The 18657-nt window shown below is 38.2% G+C and overlaps 1 protein-coding gene across 1 annotated transcript in view; it reads right to left on the bottom strand.

Annotated features, from left to right (window-relative positions):
• Positions 1 to 4193: 4193 nt before the first annotated feature.
• The window catches only part of LOC146316523 (alpha-1,3-mannosyl-glycoprotein 4-beta-N-acetylglucosaminyltransferase C-like), a 43421-nt gene continuing 28957 nt past the window's right edge, over positions 4194 to 18657 (bottom strand). The window contains exons 2-4 of the mRNA XM_084734339.1: positions 7191 to 7333; positions 6927 to 7074; positions 4194 to 5405 (exon numbers count right to left, since the gene is read on the bottom strand). Coding sequence (XP_084590465.1) covers positions 4237 to 5405; positions 6927 to 7074; positions 7191 to 7310 — 1437 coding nt within the window. The 5' untranslated portion in view covers positions 7311 to 7333 and the 3' untranslated portion in view covers positions 4194 to 4236. The remainder of the gene's footprint in view (positions 5406 to 6926; positions 7075 to 7190; positions 7334 to 18657) is intronic.

The raw sequence follows: 18657 nt of genomic DNA, 5'->3' as shown, positions 1-18657 counted from the left end.
ATTAGAATTAGGATTAGGTTAGGATAACAATTGTCCTTACTTCTGCAATGTTTTGTTATAATTATCCCATTAAAAAAGGTCAAAACCTTTTGAAGCACATGAAATCTGCGCCACCAAAGGAAACACAAAGTCTATGTAGCATTTTTTATCTTTATTATTATTCTTTATTTATTTTTTAAACTTTATTTCATAGTTGTTATTTATTTTATTGTCATTGCTGTATTGTATTTTATCATGTATTTATAAGTATTTTATCATTTAATGTACTCTTTAAATGGTGTTTGATCGTGGCAGACTAGTTTAATTTTGTTAACAAAGATGTTCCAAAGCTGTTCCAAAATGCCCCATCACACTGAAATACACATTGAAATAACAAGTTTTAAAGTAGATTATGAATCACTGTTGTGGACTTACCTTTACAAATATTTTTCAGATTGTCACCTGAATTTTATTAAACTGGATTGTAGAATTTTGTAGATTTGTTTGTAATGCATAATGAAGACACCATATTTATGATTTATTTTTCTAATCAAATTAAATTTGCCAAATTAAGTTTCATCTAAACCTAAAACTCTAGTACGCTACAGCACAATCTATTCCATTGTCAAGATGAGCAGCCAGTCAAGACTGCAGGTTTTTTGACCTAATCACCATAATATTTTGCTACTTTTTTTTTTTTTCAAATGCAACCGATCGTCAAACCATCCAAACCGTGATCCATCAACAGAATCAAAACACAGGAATATAGTATCTGAGATAAAACTTATATCAGTGGTATCAAATCGACACACAAGATATAAGAATGAGAACACAAATCAATGTTTTTCAAAAATAGTGTTTTTATGGTCTTTTTTCTCCATGCCATGATACTCTCTGACTGGAGAGAATTAAGTTCACTATCCTTTTTTTAACTGCAGGGGGAAGATAATGGGAAATTGATTCAGATTACAAATGGCTGCAGGAGATCAAGGAGGCAGCAGGTGGTAAAAAAACAAGACAATATAATGAGTAGAGAAATAGGATGAGAGAAATTGGATTGACTGCAAGGCAGGAGAGCAGAACAGACCGCCTGGGGACAGATAGAAGGAGGATAATATAAGATTCGGAAGGAAGACATCAGAGAGTAAGAGAAAAAAACTTGTGAGATGGATGCATGTGAGGGGATTGAAAAGTGAAGGAAAATCCAAGAGAGTGGTCACTGAAAATAAGGCTGAGGGTGTTGATATGATGGTAAAAGCCAGATTAACTGTGATCTATCCAGATGAAATGTCATTATAACAGAGTTAGAGAAGTTGGTGAACTTAGTTCTCTGGCAAAAAAAATCTGTTTTTGACCCAAAAACTTGTTTTGGGCTTGGCACTATCTGCAGCCAGGCCATCTGTTCTATACTGGCAATTACCAGTACCTGAAGGGGACTCACACGGAGAGGTGGCTGCAGCACAAATGACACCTGTAACTCTCTGACTCATGAGGAGAAGAGGGACACAATCTTCTCCACATTCATATTCTTCATATACTGCATGTTTGCACTTTGTTTAGTTACCTAATATCCTCATCCCGTATCTCCATGGTGTAATTTTACTGCTGTTATTACTGTTTACTCTTTATACACTTCTGTTGCATGTGTTTTCATCCTGGAGGAGAAATCTGCCCTCTGTTGTTTTTCTTTTTTCTTTACTCTTTTCATTGAAGGTTTTGTTGGGGAGAGTTTTCCTTATGCCAGTGAAGAAGCAAATGTGTGATTTTGGGCTATATAATAAATCAAGACATTTCTGCAGCACTGCAGTACTTCATTATAATGCTGTTTTGTCACATTTTTCCTTTATCCAAAAAAAAATGCAGGTTTCTGCAATTTGGATATTGCATTCGGCCATATTGTGTAATTTGTGTCATTTCAATTATTTGAAATGATTATTGTATGTTATTTTTTTTCAGACGATTTATGTCAAATTATATGAGGTTTTGATACATGTTAAAACTAAGACTTGGAACGTTTGATCTGATTTAAAGAAACAGAAGGCTCTCTTTGTTCAACAGTTGATGAAGAACAATCACTTTGTGTTACATGTTTTGATTTTACCAGCAGATGGCAGCAGAGGACACCAAACAAAATGAAGCTTGAGCTGAAATCAAAGATTTTATAATACATTCATGGTCAGAGCCCATACCAATTCTGTATAGTACATATACACACATAAGACATTATATTGCATTCGAAAGGCTTTACAGGACTCTTAATAAATGCTCATAATCATGAATGACAACTTATGGTGAGGGTTATAAAATATTATAGGTGGTGGACATAATGCTTTATAAGTTCAGCAGTCATAATGCTTTATACCTCCATGCCAAAGTGACAACAGTGTTCAAAATAAGAATTTATTATTTGTTATGATGCATTATAGCAATTTTCTATGTGTCTTATATATGGCCAAAGTTATGGCAGTTATAATATGCTGTGAAACCAGATTCTTCTTTCACTGTTGTCACTGTGGCACAGAACTATAAAGCATTAAGAATGCTGAACTTATAATACATTATGTTCAGCACTTACAATAAACCTTGTTAAAAACTGTCATGCATGATTATATACATTTGTAAAGAGTTTCATAAAGCCTTGTACCGGCATTGTAAATATTTCTGAATTGATTATATATTATATTTGAAGAAGACACAAGAAGACGAAGATGAAGACGAAGAAGAAGAAGAAGAAGAAGAAGATGCCTTACAAACTGGCTGATTAGCTTTCTCTGTCGTGTTTGAATCAGGGATGCAGTTTTTACTTTGATATCATTATCGGGTCCTCAAGCTTGTTCTGGCAGTTGTATGTCAGCAACTCACAAAGCATGACACACTGTCACATTAATGCAGCTGTATGAGTTATTAAAACTGAGCCTTTTTTCTTTAATTTCTTCCTTTCTTCCTGTCCTTTTTCAGATTGTGTTTAATGTTAGATGTAGGAAACAGCTTTTTGGTGCAGCACTGAACTCATCCTCATTCATTTTCAGACTGTGTGAAAGGCAGCTATTGATTGATTTCGGGAGCACGGCGACCTAGAAATGCTAACCTGATAATGAGACTGAATTACTGTTTCATTTCACTTTATTACTCTATTTTACAAAATGAAATGTGGGCATTCAAGACATCTGTAACCAGGCTATAAAAATGTCTGTCTGAAGTAAGAAAACAGCAAATTTACAAGTTCAACATCTTGAAGCTTGGATTCTGTGGAATGGCCCTTTAGGTATGGATTCTTAGGAGTGCCATAAAAATGAATAGAAAGAAGAAAGAAGAAGAAAGTTTGGAGAATAAAAAAGACAAATTAATAGGCTAAGTAAATAAATACAAGGAAAAAGAAAGGGAAATAAATAAAATAACAAATAAATGTGGAAATATAAAAACAAATGACTAAATTATATGCATTTTCATTTATTTATGTATTTATTTAATATATTTATTTATATATTTAAAAAATATCTATTAATGGGAGGGGTTGCATATAATTTAGTCAATTTTTCAGTACATTCAAGATTTTGTTTTTACTGCATATAATGGCATTTTAGCTGATTAATTTTTTAGCGCTTTTGATTTCTTTTTTTCACTATTGCTTTTGCATGAATGAACATCCTGATAGGATTTGTTTGTGCAGGAAATAAAAAAAAATATGCAGAGAAAACAGATTAATTTAAGTGTACAAAATAAAGAAATATATATATTTTTAGAAAAATATAAATAGATATATACAGAAATTAACAGTGAAATAAATAGGAAAATAAATGAAATTGCTTATAATCATTCATTTCATAGATATATACAGAAAAAATGAACAAATAAAAATAAAAAAAATAAAATAGCTTTTATTTATTCATTTGTATTTTCACATATATTTTCTTATTCTTTTACAGATGACTTTATCTGGCACTCCTATGACTCCATATCAAGATGTTACGACAAAAGAAAACACAATCGCAGTCAAGTATGAACAATTTTATATACAGATTTTCAGTTTAGGAAAATGAAAGTAAGTATAAAGGCTCCATACTGTACAGATTGGTCATTTTATTACATCACACTGAAAACATAATGCAGATCTCTGAACAACCCAAGAAAATATGGATTGTTTTCAATCCCAAAAACACTTATAGTATTTCCCAGAATTAGTCCAAACTGAATTTATAGAAACTGCATCCAAAATGAATATTGTACATACAGACGATCATTTAAAAACGTCCTCAGTTACTTTTTAAACTGACTCACAGGCTGCGTCGTCCATAAACTGATAGTCCTTATGATGAGCCACTCTTTCTGACTGGCAGTGACGACTATTCTTACGCACTCGATGTCAAAGCCGATCTTGTGGTCCACATTATGAACCTCAATACTTCCGCCTTTAAACTCTCCTAATGTGATGTAGGATGAACACTGCCTCCCCTGTTTAGTTTCCACAGACTTCTGTCCTACTTCCAGAGCTCCGTGGTGAAGAATGTCATTTTGTCTGTCCTCTGTGCCCGTCACAATTTTAATTCTGCTGATTTTAGTTGATTTATTAAAGATTATGACAAAGAAGTCTCCAGTGCACGGAGGCTTCCCCCAGAAATATTCATCAACGATGCTACTGTAAGCCTTGGTGGCATCATAGTTCTCAAAGACGTTGATGTTTGTGTAAAGGCTGGCAGGAGGGTTGTCAGGAATGTCTATGGAGTCTTCTTCAAAGTCATCATCCTTCAGTTTGTTCTCTGCTCCTTTGTACGAGGAGTAGTAGCCCATGTGCTGGAACAGCGAGGGCTTGAAGCGGATCACGTCCTTCTGGGCCAGCAGACCCCTGAAGTGGATGAGGAGCCAGTCGCAGGGCATTTCCTGGTAGAACATGAGGAGGAAATGAGCCAGACGTGGCAGGTCTTTGGAGTGGTACAGCTTCCCGATGTAGCCCAGCTTGGAGAACTCCAGCATGACCCAGTAGGAACCTTCTCTGGAGGTGATCACCTTCTTCAGCGCTGTAAGGAAGTTCCTAGAGCAGCGCACATCATCCTCTAACATCATGTAGAAGTGAGACAGGTTTGTGCAGAAGTTCAGGAGGAAAGCGTAGTCCACGTTCTGCTTAGAGCGGAAACGGACCCGGTCCTCCGGGTCATTATAGTTCCTTTTCAACCCATCCAGAGATGGATAGTACTCCTCCGGAGTGTGGATCACCAGGAGGCGTCCAGCTATGATGTGGTGAGCAAACTTCCTGCTGATTTCCTGCACCAGGTTCTCACACCAGACCAGGTCAAAGTCTGCCAGGTGGACCACAACCACAATCTCTTTAAGTTCCTCATAACTAGACTGATCAAAGATGGATTTGATAGTCTCCAGGAGGTAATTCCCCTTTTTCCTCTTGACAGAAGACAAACCAATGGTGAGATACTCTGTGAACAGAAAACAATTTAGTTATTTCATTATGGAAGAAAATCCTAAAGGGACAGTTCACCCCAAAATCAAGTGTAGATATATTTTCTTCTGGCCTGTAGTGCTATTTAGTTATCTAGATCCTGGATTCTAAAACCATGGTTTGAGTATCAGTAGTGGTTCATGAGCTCCTTCTAGTGGTACATGAAGAAATGTCAGAAACCTGTTTTAAAAATTAAATAAAAATGAAGAAAATGAAGAGACTGAAAATGAATGCTTCAAAATCACTGCAATCATGGCTTCAAACAGGAATGATAATGAAGTGCAGATCTGGAGGAGAATATTTTGAGCAGCCGTGCTGAAAATGAAGTGGATGATAGTGTACTGAGCACAACTGCTTGCTGCTTTATAAGAAGTGCCTGTGAAATGTCTGTAGCACCTGCTGGCACCAAATGGCACAAAACAGCAAGGTGGTACCCGGAGAGTTTAATATAATTTAGGTAGTATATGGTGTAAAAAGTATGAAAAATGCTGATCAAGATTATCCATGAGAGCTAAAGATGTCCATTAGAGCTGCATTCGAGCAATTTACTTTGAAGAGACTGGGTTCAGGTTGGACTTGGGTCCCTCTCCCCTTTCTTCAATGACATATTATTCTATTGATTATATCTTAAATATTATCAGTATTATACATATGCATCACATGCATTACATGTGACAGTACATGGTAACCATGCAGAGCATCAAGGTGGAGTTGGAGCTTGGGGAGCTCCCAAAGGTTTCTAATGCTTCTGTAAAAATTAGTTTTTGCAGGAGTCTTGATTTGATTACCACTACAAACAACAAGGGTCATGTGCAGTGCAAAGAAAAGTAGGCATTAATGGATCATGTTGCTTGGCTAGATTCTCTACTGCATCTCTGTAATGTAACGGTTGGTATTAATATTTGTGGGCACTGGTAGTTAAATTGTTTCTTCGTAGCCTGTCTGTCTGTCTTCTTGCACATATTAGAAGGAGCTTAAAGTTGACAGTCTTTGGCTGGAGCAAGCTCAGGTTGAAAAATTGCAGATTTTATTTTGGCTAGGACTGGAGTTTTTGGCCCATGCAGGTCTTTGCTGGTTAGTCAAAATAAGCCACAGACCTCATTGTGAGCAGTTTCTACTGTCTAGTACGGTCTATTAGACCTGAAACTACTCACAAGAAGATTTGTGGATTATATTGAGCAGCCAGGTCATTATTTCTGGAAAGAGACATTGTTGGTGAGTTTTTCAAATTGATTTTTTTGACGTTTTGAGCACCACAAGCCCAGTGACACTAGTCCCATTATATTCGAGAGAAAGCAGACGTCTCTACAGTAAATATCTCCAAAACTCTGCAACTCCACCCAAACAACCTAGATGGCAAATAGCACTACAGGTAAGACGAAAAATACGTATTTTTGACTTTGGGATCATCTGTCCCCTTAAAATACTTGTTGTTGCTAGTGATTATATGTGTTCAGTCAAAACATCAAAATAGTATCAGCTTGGTGGAAATACCTACTTTTACGTGGCAAAGGAATTCCTGCAAGGTAGCGATACGTCACATTAATAGTCCCAGAGAAATTAGACAGATCTCTGAATGTGTGGACGTATCTTTCAGAGTTTGCAGGATGCATCAGCGTCTCTCCAAGCTGTCTTTTTTCTGCCTCCTAAAATCACAAATACAAGAACACACTGAGTAAAAGCAAAATTCCAAACACACAGAAATAACTGGACAGAAGCATTTAAAGAGCATCATCACAATATGTCAGTAACAAACTTTTACCAGCACATATCCATCGTCCATGTAAAGGTTGAAAAAGAGCAGAAAGGTGATGAGGAAGCCGAGGAAGGGGAACATGGATCGTTTCCTGAAACACCGCATCTTGTCCACGGACTTCCACATTAGCCTCAGGATCACGCCTCTCACTGCAGGAAGTCAAAGATAAAACAGAAATCTTGTCATCAAAAGTGAATAAAGATGGATGAGAGCATGTACACATGGCTAGCTACATATTCTTTAATTTAATCCTTGTGGACATTTGGGTAATGAGATTGATATTAAAGATTAGTCCTCTGTGGATGGAGTAACACGGAGCTCATCACCTGCTTTAATCAAAAAGTATAAATCAGGATTGATTTAGTTATCAGAGCAGAACTCATATTTTACTGAAAAGTGATAAAAGATGCCACGAAGATAACAATGAAACAATTATTTTAACCTTAACCACAACCACGTTTGAGCCTCAGTTGATGAGTCTGTCATGCACCAAAATCAGTGATTAGCAGACATATCAGAATAAGTAAGTAAGTTAGCATCTTTTATTTGTTTATTATGCTGTTCGTTAGCTTCTAACTGGCTGAAGTTGACACCGCTAATGCTTTTCTCTTGCTTTCTGTTTGCTCTGTGCTTGAGGTTTCAGGTTCCTTTGCCTGCATCACAGCGACTGGCTTTCAAATTTGTGAATTTAGCTTGCATGTTTGAATCTCAGATTTTAGAGAAGTGCACAGGCATTTCCCCCTTCAGTAGATGAATGTGACGACATTTCTCTGGTGACAAACTTTGCACAGATACAAGTCAGTATAGTCAAGCTCATACATTTTAGGGGACATAAACACATTTTTGATTTTCAACATTTACTCGGAATCATGTGTCTTGCCTTGTGATGAATAGAAATCCAATAGTCACTCTCCTTTTATCTCTGTTTTGGTCTCAACAAACTGCTGAGGTGCTTGATGAGAGCAGTGAGACTGAACCAAAACAATAAAGTTTTGGGTTGTAAAACTAAAACAATAAGTTAAAATATGCTAAAATGTTCCATAGAGCTGAGAGGAACTACAGAGTTGGGTAATAATTCTTTTTGTGCGGGTAAAAGCCATACTTTTTCACATTACAGCACACCTGATCCATTGTTAATATAAAAATATTGATTTGTGCCACTTTAATTAAAACAATCATTAGTTGAAGCCCTGCGGTATCAGTCAGAAAGCTGGATGGATATTCATCTTTAATTGGGTTATGATGAGGTACTCAGCATGACAGATGTGGCCAACGGCGCTGACACAGAGATACAGAAGGCTGATTTCAGGGTTTATCATTGGATTAGGCAAAATGGATCTAATAATGGATCGTTTTGGTCGTTAATCTAAGCGCTCACGAGGGGAAACGTCAGTCATCTGTTCAGTGTCTGTGCAGCAGTCATATGTGCCAGATGATGGTTCAAAACTCAATAAACACTGGTGACACCTCTTGATAGAAAACAAACACCCCGTTCATTGTGATATTTACTCTTAGTGTTGACATTCTTTTGAATAGGAAGATTTACCCTGCTCGCTATCTGTCCTATTTGGCACCTCATCTAAAAAAGTATTGATCCCATGACACCCTCCCTAATTCTGATGTTGCAAATAAACGCAGCCTTCGATGTGAGAAGCCGCAAGCTCCCCGGTGACAGGGACAATTTTGGCATAGGCCTGTGCGTGTGCCGCTGGGCCCCATAACTCTAATAAACAACTTATTATTCATTGTGTTATTCATTGCTCAAGTTCCATTTTGGGGGGGGGGGGGGGGGGGGTCGTCTGCCATCTGCCCGTGAAGTGAGCCATTTTGTGTTTCTGTCACGAAAAAAAGCCCCACCTGAGAGATGCAGGAGCAAGAATAAGTGGAAACACAATGACAGCTGTGAGTCAATATTATGAAAGTCCTCACAAAAAAAAAACACCTACACACAGACACACGCCATTATTTGAGATAGCAGCCTGTGAAATCAGATATAGAGACGGCGAAAGAATACCTAACAAGGCAAAATAATGGCCACACACTTTCTCCACGAGAGAAAATACAGCTAAGAAATTAGAGTTTTGTTTGCTTTCTCTGAGTGAATCTAAACAACAAACAAGCTTCCCATAGGTCACGTACATTTATATGGAAATGAAGGTACGTCTATGAATAAATAAGCACCATTTGTAGGGTCTATTTGCTTTTGTTTACAATGCTTCTCTGCCAAGTTGTTTTTTTTTTTTTTTCCTCAGCAAATTATCAGCGTGTGTGCCCGGTGAGCTCATTTCTACGACTGAAGTCATTTTAGATTAGAGCCAGTAAAATAATAACAGGTGGAGGAGAATACCAATGAGTTTTAGCATTAAAAAATGTTATATGTCCCATAGGAGGGTTTATCTTTACTAGTGCACATTAACAGAGTCTCGTCAGAATAGAGAGGAAATTTGTTCTTCCCACTAATCTTTTGTTTTAGAAATGTGAACGGGGAATTACAACAGTACTTAATATTTGTACAAGCATGGCTCTCGTGGCTTACAGGTTAATATTCTGGATGGAAATTAAAGTTAGTAAAATGAAGGTGAACTGTGATGCAAACAAGCCATTTCTAATTAATATTTCCAGGATTTACATCTGAGCAGCTTCAACACTAGCCTTGTTTATAGATACAGGTTAAACTGCCCTACAACACTGGAGTGCTGCAGCAATTGATTGATTAAATTAGCGGTTACAGCTCTCTTAAATTGCATATTAAGGCTTCAGCAGCCACACGCTCTGTTTATACGGCTGCTGAGAAGTTCTTGATTCTTTTCTCCTTCCATATGACACAAACATGATTTTTTTTCAAATCAGTCTGAAGAGCAAAAAGCTCACATCATCCAAGGAAGAGACACATTAAATAATTTGTCCAATCAGCTTAGCCACCTAGTCAGCTACATCACTCTATACTACTGGTTTGTTCACATAGTGTGGATCCACTTGCCAATGATGTTACTTGAAGATCTGACGCATAAGTAAGAGAACATTAAATACTGCAGTCTCTACATTTGGCCTGAAAAGTAGACTGTGAAAGCCTTTGATCACAGATCAACAGAATTGATCTGAAATCATAAGACTGCCCACCTTAACCTGAACCATACCTTATTTACCTTAACCATATCCATTCTTTATCCATAGCTTGCTGATAGGAATTTTACTAGTTTTGCAGGTATTTGGTCGTAAACTTGGGCAACGGACAGCTCAAAATTTTGGCTGATGATGTCACTAGATGAAAATCAGAGCTTCATAAAGTCATAACTCATCCTGAGGCAAACAAACTTGTGCAACAAAATTTATAGCAATCCAACAGATATTTCTCGAGATATTTCAGGTTGGACCTGACTGGTGGACCGAACCACTCTGCTAAAAACAGGCTGCCGCTGTTGACTCCTAAGTCCCTGCGCAGCACAACTTTGTGAAATTTAGCAAAGATTCATCTTCAAATAAATGTCACCTGCTGGGTGGAATCCATCCACAAGACAGAGGCAGCATAGTTGTTTTTTCACTCAACTGCACAAAAGTACTTAAAACTAAATCCAGGAAAAGCTGATCATCACCATAAATCACTTCCCTCTTCTGTGATACAATATACAACTAGCTATTGGGAGTCTGGGCTGCATCCTTTTGGAAGTGAACTTTGTCATGAGCCAGTATACTGGCAACATGAGAAAATAACTGCCCAGTTGGAGCTGATGCAATTATGTGCTCAAGCAGAAACATGCCCGTTATGTTCTGGCTTGTGTCAGACAGGAGACCGTTTAGCTGATATACTTCTGCTCCGGTCTGCATGCAGACAAATGTGCACATGGTCTTTCAGAGACGTCAGCAGTGGTTTCAATTATACTTGTATAATTTCTATAATATTTCCATTTTGAACCTGCCTCCCAACAGCAGTGGACTCAACCAGTCAGCTTGCTTGACACACAGGTTTGTATGAAGTGTCCCTGCCCTGCAAACTCCCACATCCCTCAAACTTCACACCCCCAGGTTGTAACAACACTTGTCATGGGTGAGTTCTGGACCCAAATGCAGCACACAAACATGGAAAACAAGGATAGCTGGTAATAACCTTTATTAATTCGCAGGCAAAACACAAACTTGGGAAAACAAAGAAGTACAGGCAACAGTCTGTTGTTCAGGCTTGAAGGCCACACACAGTCACTTAAGTTCAGGCTCAGGACATGAGTCAAGCTGAACCCAGAAGCAGGAAGAGGGTGAGGATGTGGGTGATCAGACCCAAACAGTTCCGTTATTTGCTGGGAGAAGTGACAGAAAGGGGCTTACAGGAGGCAAGGAATGCGGAACCAGAAGAGCAGGCAGACAAAGCAGCAAAGCAGACAAGGGACAAGCAGCAAGGAAGTCGGGACCAGGTGGAGAAGTCGGGACCAGGTGAGCATAGCGTCCAAGCAGACAATCCAGCGAGGAGCAGACAGAAGGTGGGTAAGGAGCAGAGTCAGGGATCTAATGGAGGTGAGAAGATTCACTTCACTGGTACACAGGCAGGGAACAGGAGAGCTCGCTCTGTAACATCATCACAGGGAAACACCAAACAGCCACAGGAACAGGCAGACAGGAAGCAGGAATACTGAAGTACATCTCATAGTCAGGGACAGAAGGCTGTGGTGATAAACCAGGATTCAGAGGCAAGTGAGTCAGAGACAGGCAGGGCTGGCAACAGGGAAACAGTCCAATAAAGAGCGCTGGAGAGTCTTGCATGGAAATGCTGAAGAACAATCTGGCAAGGAGGGAGAGTGCTGGAGAGACTTTATGACCTTATGAAACTGATTGTTGAACTGAGTGCCATAATCTGCAACTGGATGCTGGACTTCCTCACAAACAGACCCCAGACGGTTTGGATTAGTGGTTCCACTCTAGTTTGCAGACGACACCACCATCATCAGCTGGATTTCAAAAAACAATGACTTCATATTGGGAGGAAATCAACAGTCTTGCAGAGCACAGAAAACAACCTACTGCTCAGTGTCAGCAAAACCATGGAGCTGATTGCTGATTTTCAGAGAAAAGAGCAAAGGACTCACACCCCTGTCTACATCAGTGAAGCTGAGGTGGAGCAGGTGAACAGTTTTAAGTGTCTGGGAATCAACATCACAGTGAACCTCTTCTAAGAAAACAGCTGTATTTCTTAAGAAAACTCAAAAAGGTAAAATTGCTAAGCCTAGTTAGCAATAGAAAGCACCCTGGAAACATCACAAACTAGCACTGGATATGCACTGCCCAGACAGGAGATGCAGAGGTATTTACTGCTGTACCACAAGACTGAGGAGCAGCTTCTTCCCTCAGGCTGTAAGACTGCTTAACTCATCTCTGGTACTCCACCGTGTAAAATAGCTTGTTTTTAAAATAGCTTCCATTTTTTTCCTCTTTATTTTATCTATTCAGTGAATCTAATCAATCAATTAAACAGGGAACTGAGTGAAATATATACATGATATACAACCTTGTTGTAAATGATAAATAAATCTCCTTAAATCCTTTTAAAAAGCTTCAGAAAGACTTAAGAGAGCTCCTTCAAAGCCACAAAACACATTATATAACTGGTCTCACAAGCTGAGTGGTGCTACTTGTGATGAGCAAACTGATCTTCATTTATAAAAATTGGTGAATTGTCCTTTTAAAGGCTTTAGAGGAATTAGACATAATTCAGGGTTTTATAGGATCATCCAATATTGATGTTTTCAGCACATCAAAATATAAACCTCACATTAGAGAAAGTTGTGACGATGCAAGAGCAGCAAGATGCAGCAAAGACAGAAACCACTGCTGAAATGTGGTCGAAACAAGCATCAGATTGTGCTTGTGTGATTCTCCACATTTATGGATTGTTTTTTCAACATCTCTGTCAGTATGAATTGGAAACATCCTGAAATAAAGATTAACAGTCAAAAATGTCTGATTTGAGCAGTAATTTGGAAAATTGACGGCCCACAGCCTGAGTTAGAGGAGAAAGCTCATGGCTTCAGGGTTTCAGAGTCAATAACTGGACCGGCTGAGAGAGTATGATTGTGGAAAATGAACGAGTCATGCTTTAAATTCAACAACTTCCATCAAGGTGCCCTTCAGCAAGGCACTTAATCCCCATTTGCGTCAGCAGCAAATTCTCCACCAGTAAGGAGACTGTGGTGGTCGTACTGGGGGGCTCCCAAGTGGGAACGTGTGTAACTGTGTGAATTGCTGAAACATGGTCTGCTGTCTCAGCAAAAGCATCTTCCCTGAATAAATTAAGAAATAAAAAAGATGGATGGGATACTTGTTGCTGCAGAGATGAAGCACCACGAGGCTCCGCAGTGATGAATCTATATGACAGCTGCCTCACATCATTGACTCAGTGAACTCACATGATTTCAAGTAGTTAATGCATTTACTTTAGATGGACCATGTGGCGACTGTACTTTTTGCTCTATAAGGAAAGAAACAGTGGTTTCCAACCTTTCTTCATTGGAGCACTCCCTAACACTTGTATTTAAAAAAAAGCTGAGCACTGTCAGCCCGCATACATGAGCAGTAAAAGACTAAATAAATAATTCCAAAGCTTTTCTGTCATAAATGAACATAAATTATGATTGATTCAATTCTTACAGCCTCTACCTTTGGTAAATGTCTCTTTGGGTATAAGCGCAACATTTTTTTCTTTTAACAACCCAACAGAGGAGGCTTACACACTTATCCTCACCAAAGGAATAATAATGATTCATTATCACAGAGCCTGAGAGATCACACAGGTGTGGCCTACTTAGTAGCCTGCTATTTTTGACTGAGGGAAAAAAAAATGTATCTTTGTATACAGCCTTTTGTAAAACATGGAGGCCCATTTCTACCAGTGAAAGAAAAAGATATCCCCATGGTAAGTCATAATTATGAGTTTATGACTTTTTATGTCATAATTATTCATTTTCATCTCATATTTTTGACTTTTTAATCTCATCATTTTGATTTCATTTTATAATTATGATTTACCGTGGGGATATTTTTTTTCTTTCACTGGCGGAAATGGGCTTAATAGTATAAGCTGTGATTTCAGCTAACATGTTCAAATCTAATTTTGCCAACCTCAGAGCAGACAAAGCCTTTGGGACACCCTGTGATTTTTGCCACCTCCATAAGGGGGGCCCCGGACCCCAGGGTGGGAACCAATGCTTTAAAAACACCGAAGTCACACAAGAACACAGATGATCGAGGCAGCAGTAGATGGGCAATTCCTGTCTTTTGCTAAGTAAAAGTAAAATGACTGAATTTGCCAAAGGAGTCTGGTTGGTTTAGTGAGAGTTATACTTGGCTTATATAAAAGCAGTTTCCTATCAGAAAAGGCTGCCTGACAGCGGGGTAAAACAGTGAAAATATCTTAAATGTAGGATACACTTTAATTGATGAGGATTACAAAAAACAAGAACCTTAAAATACCTTTTGTTGCTTATCCTGTCCACAGCAGTACATTGCTTAGCTTTCTATACTGCTACTTCTGCTGCTGATACAAACTGTAGGCGTGTCAACAGCTATCTACTGTAGGTAATACACTGACCATGTATAACTACCTCATATAACCCCACTTCAAAAACCCTGAACCACCCCTTTGAAGTGTGATCTTTTTGTAGTATGCTTATAATGTTAAAAAGCTTCCAGAGTCCATACCCACGTTACCTTCCCTCTTTGATTGTGAAGTCTCTCTCTCACTTGTCTCTACCACTTGTGCATTTTGTTTTTATAGCGAAGGAAATATCCATCAAAACTTCCCTTTTAAACAGGACACATGCTTTTCAAAAGATAAATGTAAACAGTCTCTGCACAAACTCAGAAGGCTGTTATGGGTTACTGTAGGTCGCAGAGGCTCACACATCTCAAATCTCATCTATGACTTGTGCGGACCTGCACATCAAAGAAGTTTATTGGTCCATTGGTTCATTATTGATTCCACTCCTGTCAGGTGGCGTGTTTTGAAACCATTTTGAAACAGCTCTTTTTCATAGAGGAATAACACTGCATTCATAGAGTGGCAGAATAATCTGAATGATGAGTTCATGGCTGGTGAAAGTCAAGTCAGAACAACAATCCAGACAGTTTGGTACATGTTTGTTACACGACTTGCAGAGTTTTTGTCTCTTGTCATATACGCAGAAACAGGGCAGATTTATACCTGATGCATCTGTATGACTCATACAAGCAAATAAGACCATCAGTGAATCATAAAGCTATCATAAAGTTATTTGTTAATGCCTACCACATGACAGATTCTCCTTGGGTCAGATTTAACAAGACTGCAAATACATTTTCTCTGGCAAAGTTACAGCGAGTAGTACTTTAAAGAAAGCAGGAGGATTTTTTTTTTCTTTTTGACAGTATATTTTGTGGTTATGGCAGTGGAAACTAAAATCAAAACAATATGAAAGTTCCTTCCTAGCTTTAATTCGCATATTGCATATTAATTTTTGCTCACATGTAATTTGTAATATAGTATTAGGTTTTAACTGTTAGTTGCTGTCCACTTAGAGGGACTTAGATCAGTTACAAAAGTTATTCTTTATCATTAAGCCTGATTACAGGTCAGGTAAAGTCAATATTTTAGAGGTTTTAGTGAATGCACTGGTCCGGCAACAAGTATCAGACAAATTCACTTATAAAACTTCAAACTGTCTCAGCAGACTTGAATAGTAACACGAATTGTTCCTGGGATGCTAGTTTCAACAAACCCATCACTCAAACACGTGTTGTTTCCACACTGCAACTTTAAAGCTCATGAACACACCAGAATGACTACCCAGCTTGGAAAATATGAGCAAGTGAATGCACCATCAGACATGTCAGGCTTTGAACAGACAAGCAATACTCTTTAGGATCAATTTATTGCTGGTTTTGGTCTTATCATGGCATTTGCTTACAATAAAAACATGTAAAATATTGCCAGCTGTCTCCTTTTAACATTTTAAAGCAAATGTGTCACTTTATTTTTGCTTTTATCTAGTCTGTTTTTATATTTTTTGACTCTTCATTCACGTTTTAACCTTTTTTTCTCCTAGAGCAAATACCAGCAGAATGAATGAGTGATATTCCTTCAAATTTCTTGAAAGTTCAGAGTCCACTGCAACCTAAACAATAGGACTGATAATTCCTCTGCAGTAAGATTCAGTTTGGTTTTAGAGTCGGGAGATGTACTCGGGAATCTGTGCCAAGGGCTTTTATTGGCTTTTTTTAAAATCCCCCTCTAGTTTATGAACTTCACACAGTCTTGTGGAACTCTGTGAATATAATTTAATATACAATGCGCGTCTTAGAGACTATATCCAGCTATTATTCTCCATCTCCATCCTGCCTCAGTGGGCCTCGGGCAGAGAGCTAATGTGGGTCAAAGCACTGACTACTGAGGAGAGCCCATCCTCATTACAGTCACCACCACTGGGACTGCAAAAGCCTTTCATGTTCGTCTTTGACCTGAAAGGTAAATACACTCCAGATGCAATTTACATGTACTGCAGACCTGCTGCTGCACACAAAGTGCCATGCTTCAGAAGTAGAGAATTATGTCTGCTTAGGGCTAAAGCCTCCTTTAATCATGAGTACTGTGCAGCTGCACTTTGCAGACAACCGTGATAATTGATTACAGAGATCTGATAATTTTAAACAATGGTAATTATAATGATAATCAAATATCAAAAAGAGGTTTCTGGGACTAATGCACCAATAATATATTGCAACTGTTTTGATTCTAACTTTGACTTTTAAGAGGCTAGAATTTTTTCTTAGCTCACAGGAAACAAAGAGCATGACTAATACATACATGTCTCCTGATAAGTATAACAACAAATTGAAGTACATTAATGCCAAAGATATAATTAAAAGAACAGTCCACCGATTTTGCATCACACTACTAGAGTGTTGTTTTCATGATGGACAATTTTTAAAAAGTATAAAAATTGATACAGCAAAACCAGAGATAGTTTCTTCTTTATTCTACACATTCTTCTTTTTTGTCAAAACACTAAATTACCCATAATACAACTCAGCTACTAACAGATCAGCCTGAGATTTGGATGTGTTATGTTAGGTGCAGCTAATGTAGCTTTGAGTCGCTAGCTTCTAGCAGAGCTGAGTAGTAGATTATTGAAAAGTATCGGGGCCAGGCAAGAGGAAAAATGAGGCAAAAGAGATTTTTAGTGGTCAATTGGCAGTAAATTTATAGTGGAGGTTGCAATTTGCTCATGAATAAACAGTGCAGAAGATTAAGAAGTTCCCAGAGATATGGACAGAAATGAAATGTACAGAAGAATATTTAGTTAGTACTTTTTATCAGGCATGTGCATAAGCAGAAAACAACAGACTTGAAGCATAAACAAATGCTTCAGGTTATGTTTATGCCTGTGAGATGCAGTAAGATGCATGGAGCTTGTGCAGACAGCTGCACCAATTGAAAAGAGAGCATGTCTGTTGCATATGTGCTAATGATGTTCCTGACGACTAATTTCCCTGTTGATTAAACGAAAATTTTAATTTACACTAGTCAACCTGTCTAACAGTAAAAGAGCACCCAGAAAACAGTCAAAGTTGAGCACAGTTTTTTAAAATGATCATGTTAAACACAACAAACACAACAAAAAATACTGTGTATATTAAGAGCCATTTGAATCCATTAATCACATTAATGCTAACAACCAAAGCCTTCACTCCTTACAGGTTAACGTCCATGTCTCTGTGTTGAATATGGGCGTGCACTGCCTATATGCTAGTTTATTCTGACACAGCTTCCATTCAACCTTATTTTCATTTTTTAGATCAAAATACTGACAAACCGCACAACATCTGGGTCGCCATCAGCCCCAGATTTTTTTTCTCTTTTCATAATTTTAGTTTTCAGCTCTAACTTTTTGTTCATCACATTTCGAGCAGCTCACTGTGGAGCAACAAAAGGCCTCACAAAACCTGTTTCACATGTGGAGTCGTACTCCCCAACACCTCTAAACAGACTTTGTTGAGTAAAATTGGTGGCACTGCTCTTTATCACATCTGATAATTTATCGCAAATTGTCCACCAAAACAGCACAAACATTTTTATTTTTCATCTGTAAAATGGCCACACATCAAGCAAATGGACAGTGGAAGACATACTGTTGGACATGTAATCAATTTAGCAGGAAACACATGAGCCTGTTGTTACATCCAAAGCAGAAAAGCCTGTGTTTGAAATTCAGTGTTGGTCTGTTCACCAACACGGCTCCGCCTTTGGCTCATTTCCCAACCATTTCTAAGCTTCCTGTAATATGAATATGTAGGGCTGTTACGGTCACAGCGAATCCATATGCAACACGGAATAATAATGAAGAGAAAATGCTTTCAAAAAACGCAATTAATCTCCTATAAAATGGCTACTCAGGGCCTCTAATGAGATGCCATTTTAATAAGCCTGTGTGTAGAACAACAAAGCCATTTGGTA

Source organism: Lutjanus erythropterus, chromosome 13 (assembly GCF_056507025.1).
Source record: "Lutjanus erythropterus isolate fLutEry1 chromosome 13, fLutEry1.hap2, whole genome shotgun sequence".
NCBI lineage: Eukaryota > Metazoa > Chordata > Actinopteri > Lutjaniformes > Lutjanidae > Lutjanus > Lutjanus erythropterus.
This window is presented reverse-complemented; position numbering and strand designations above follow the sequence as displayed.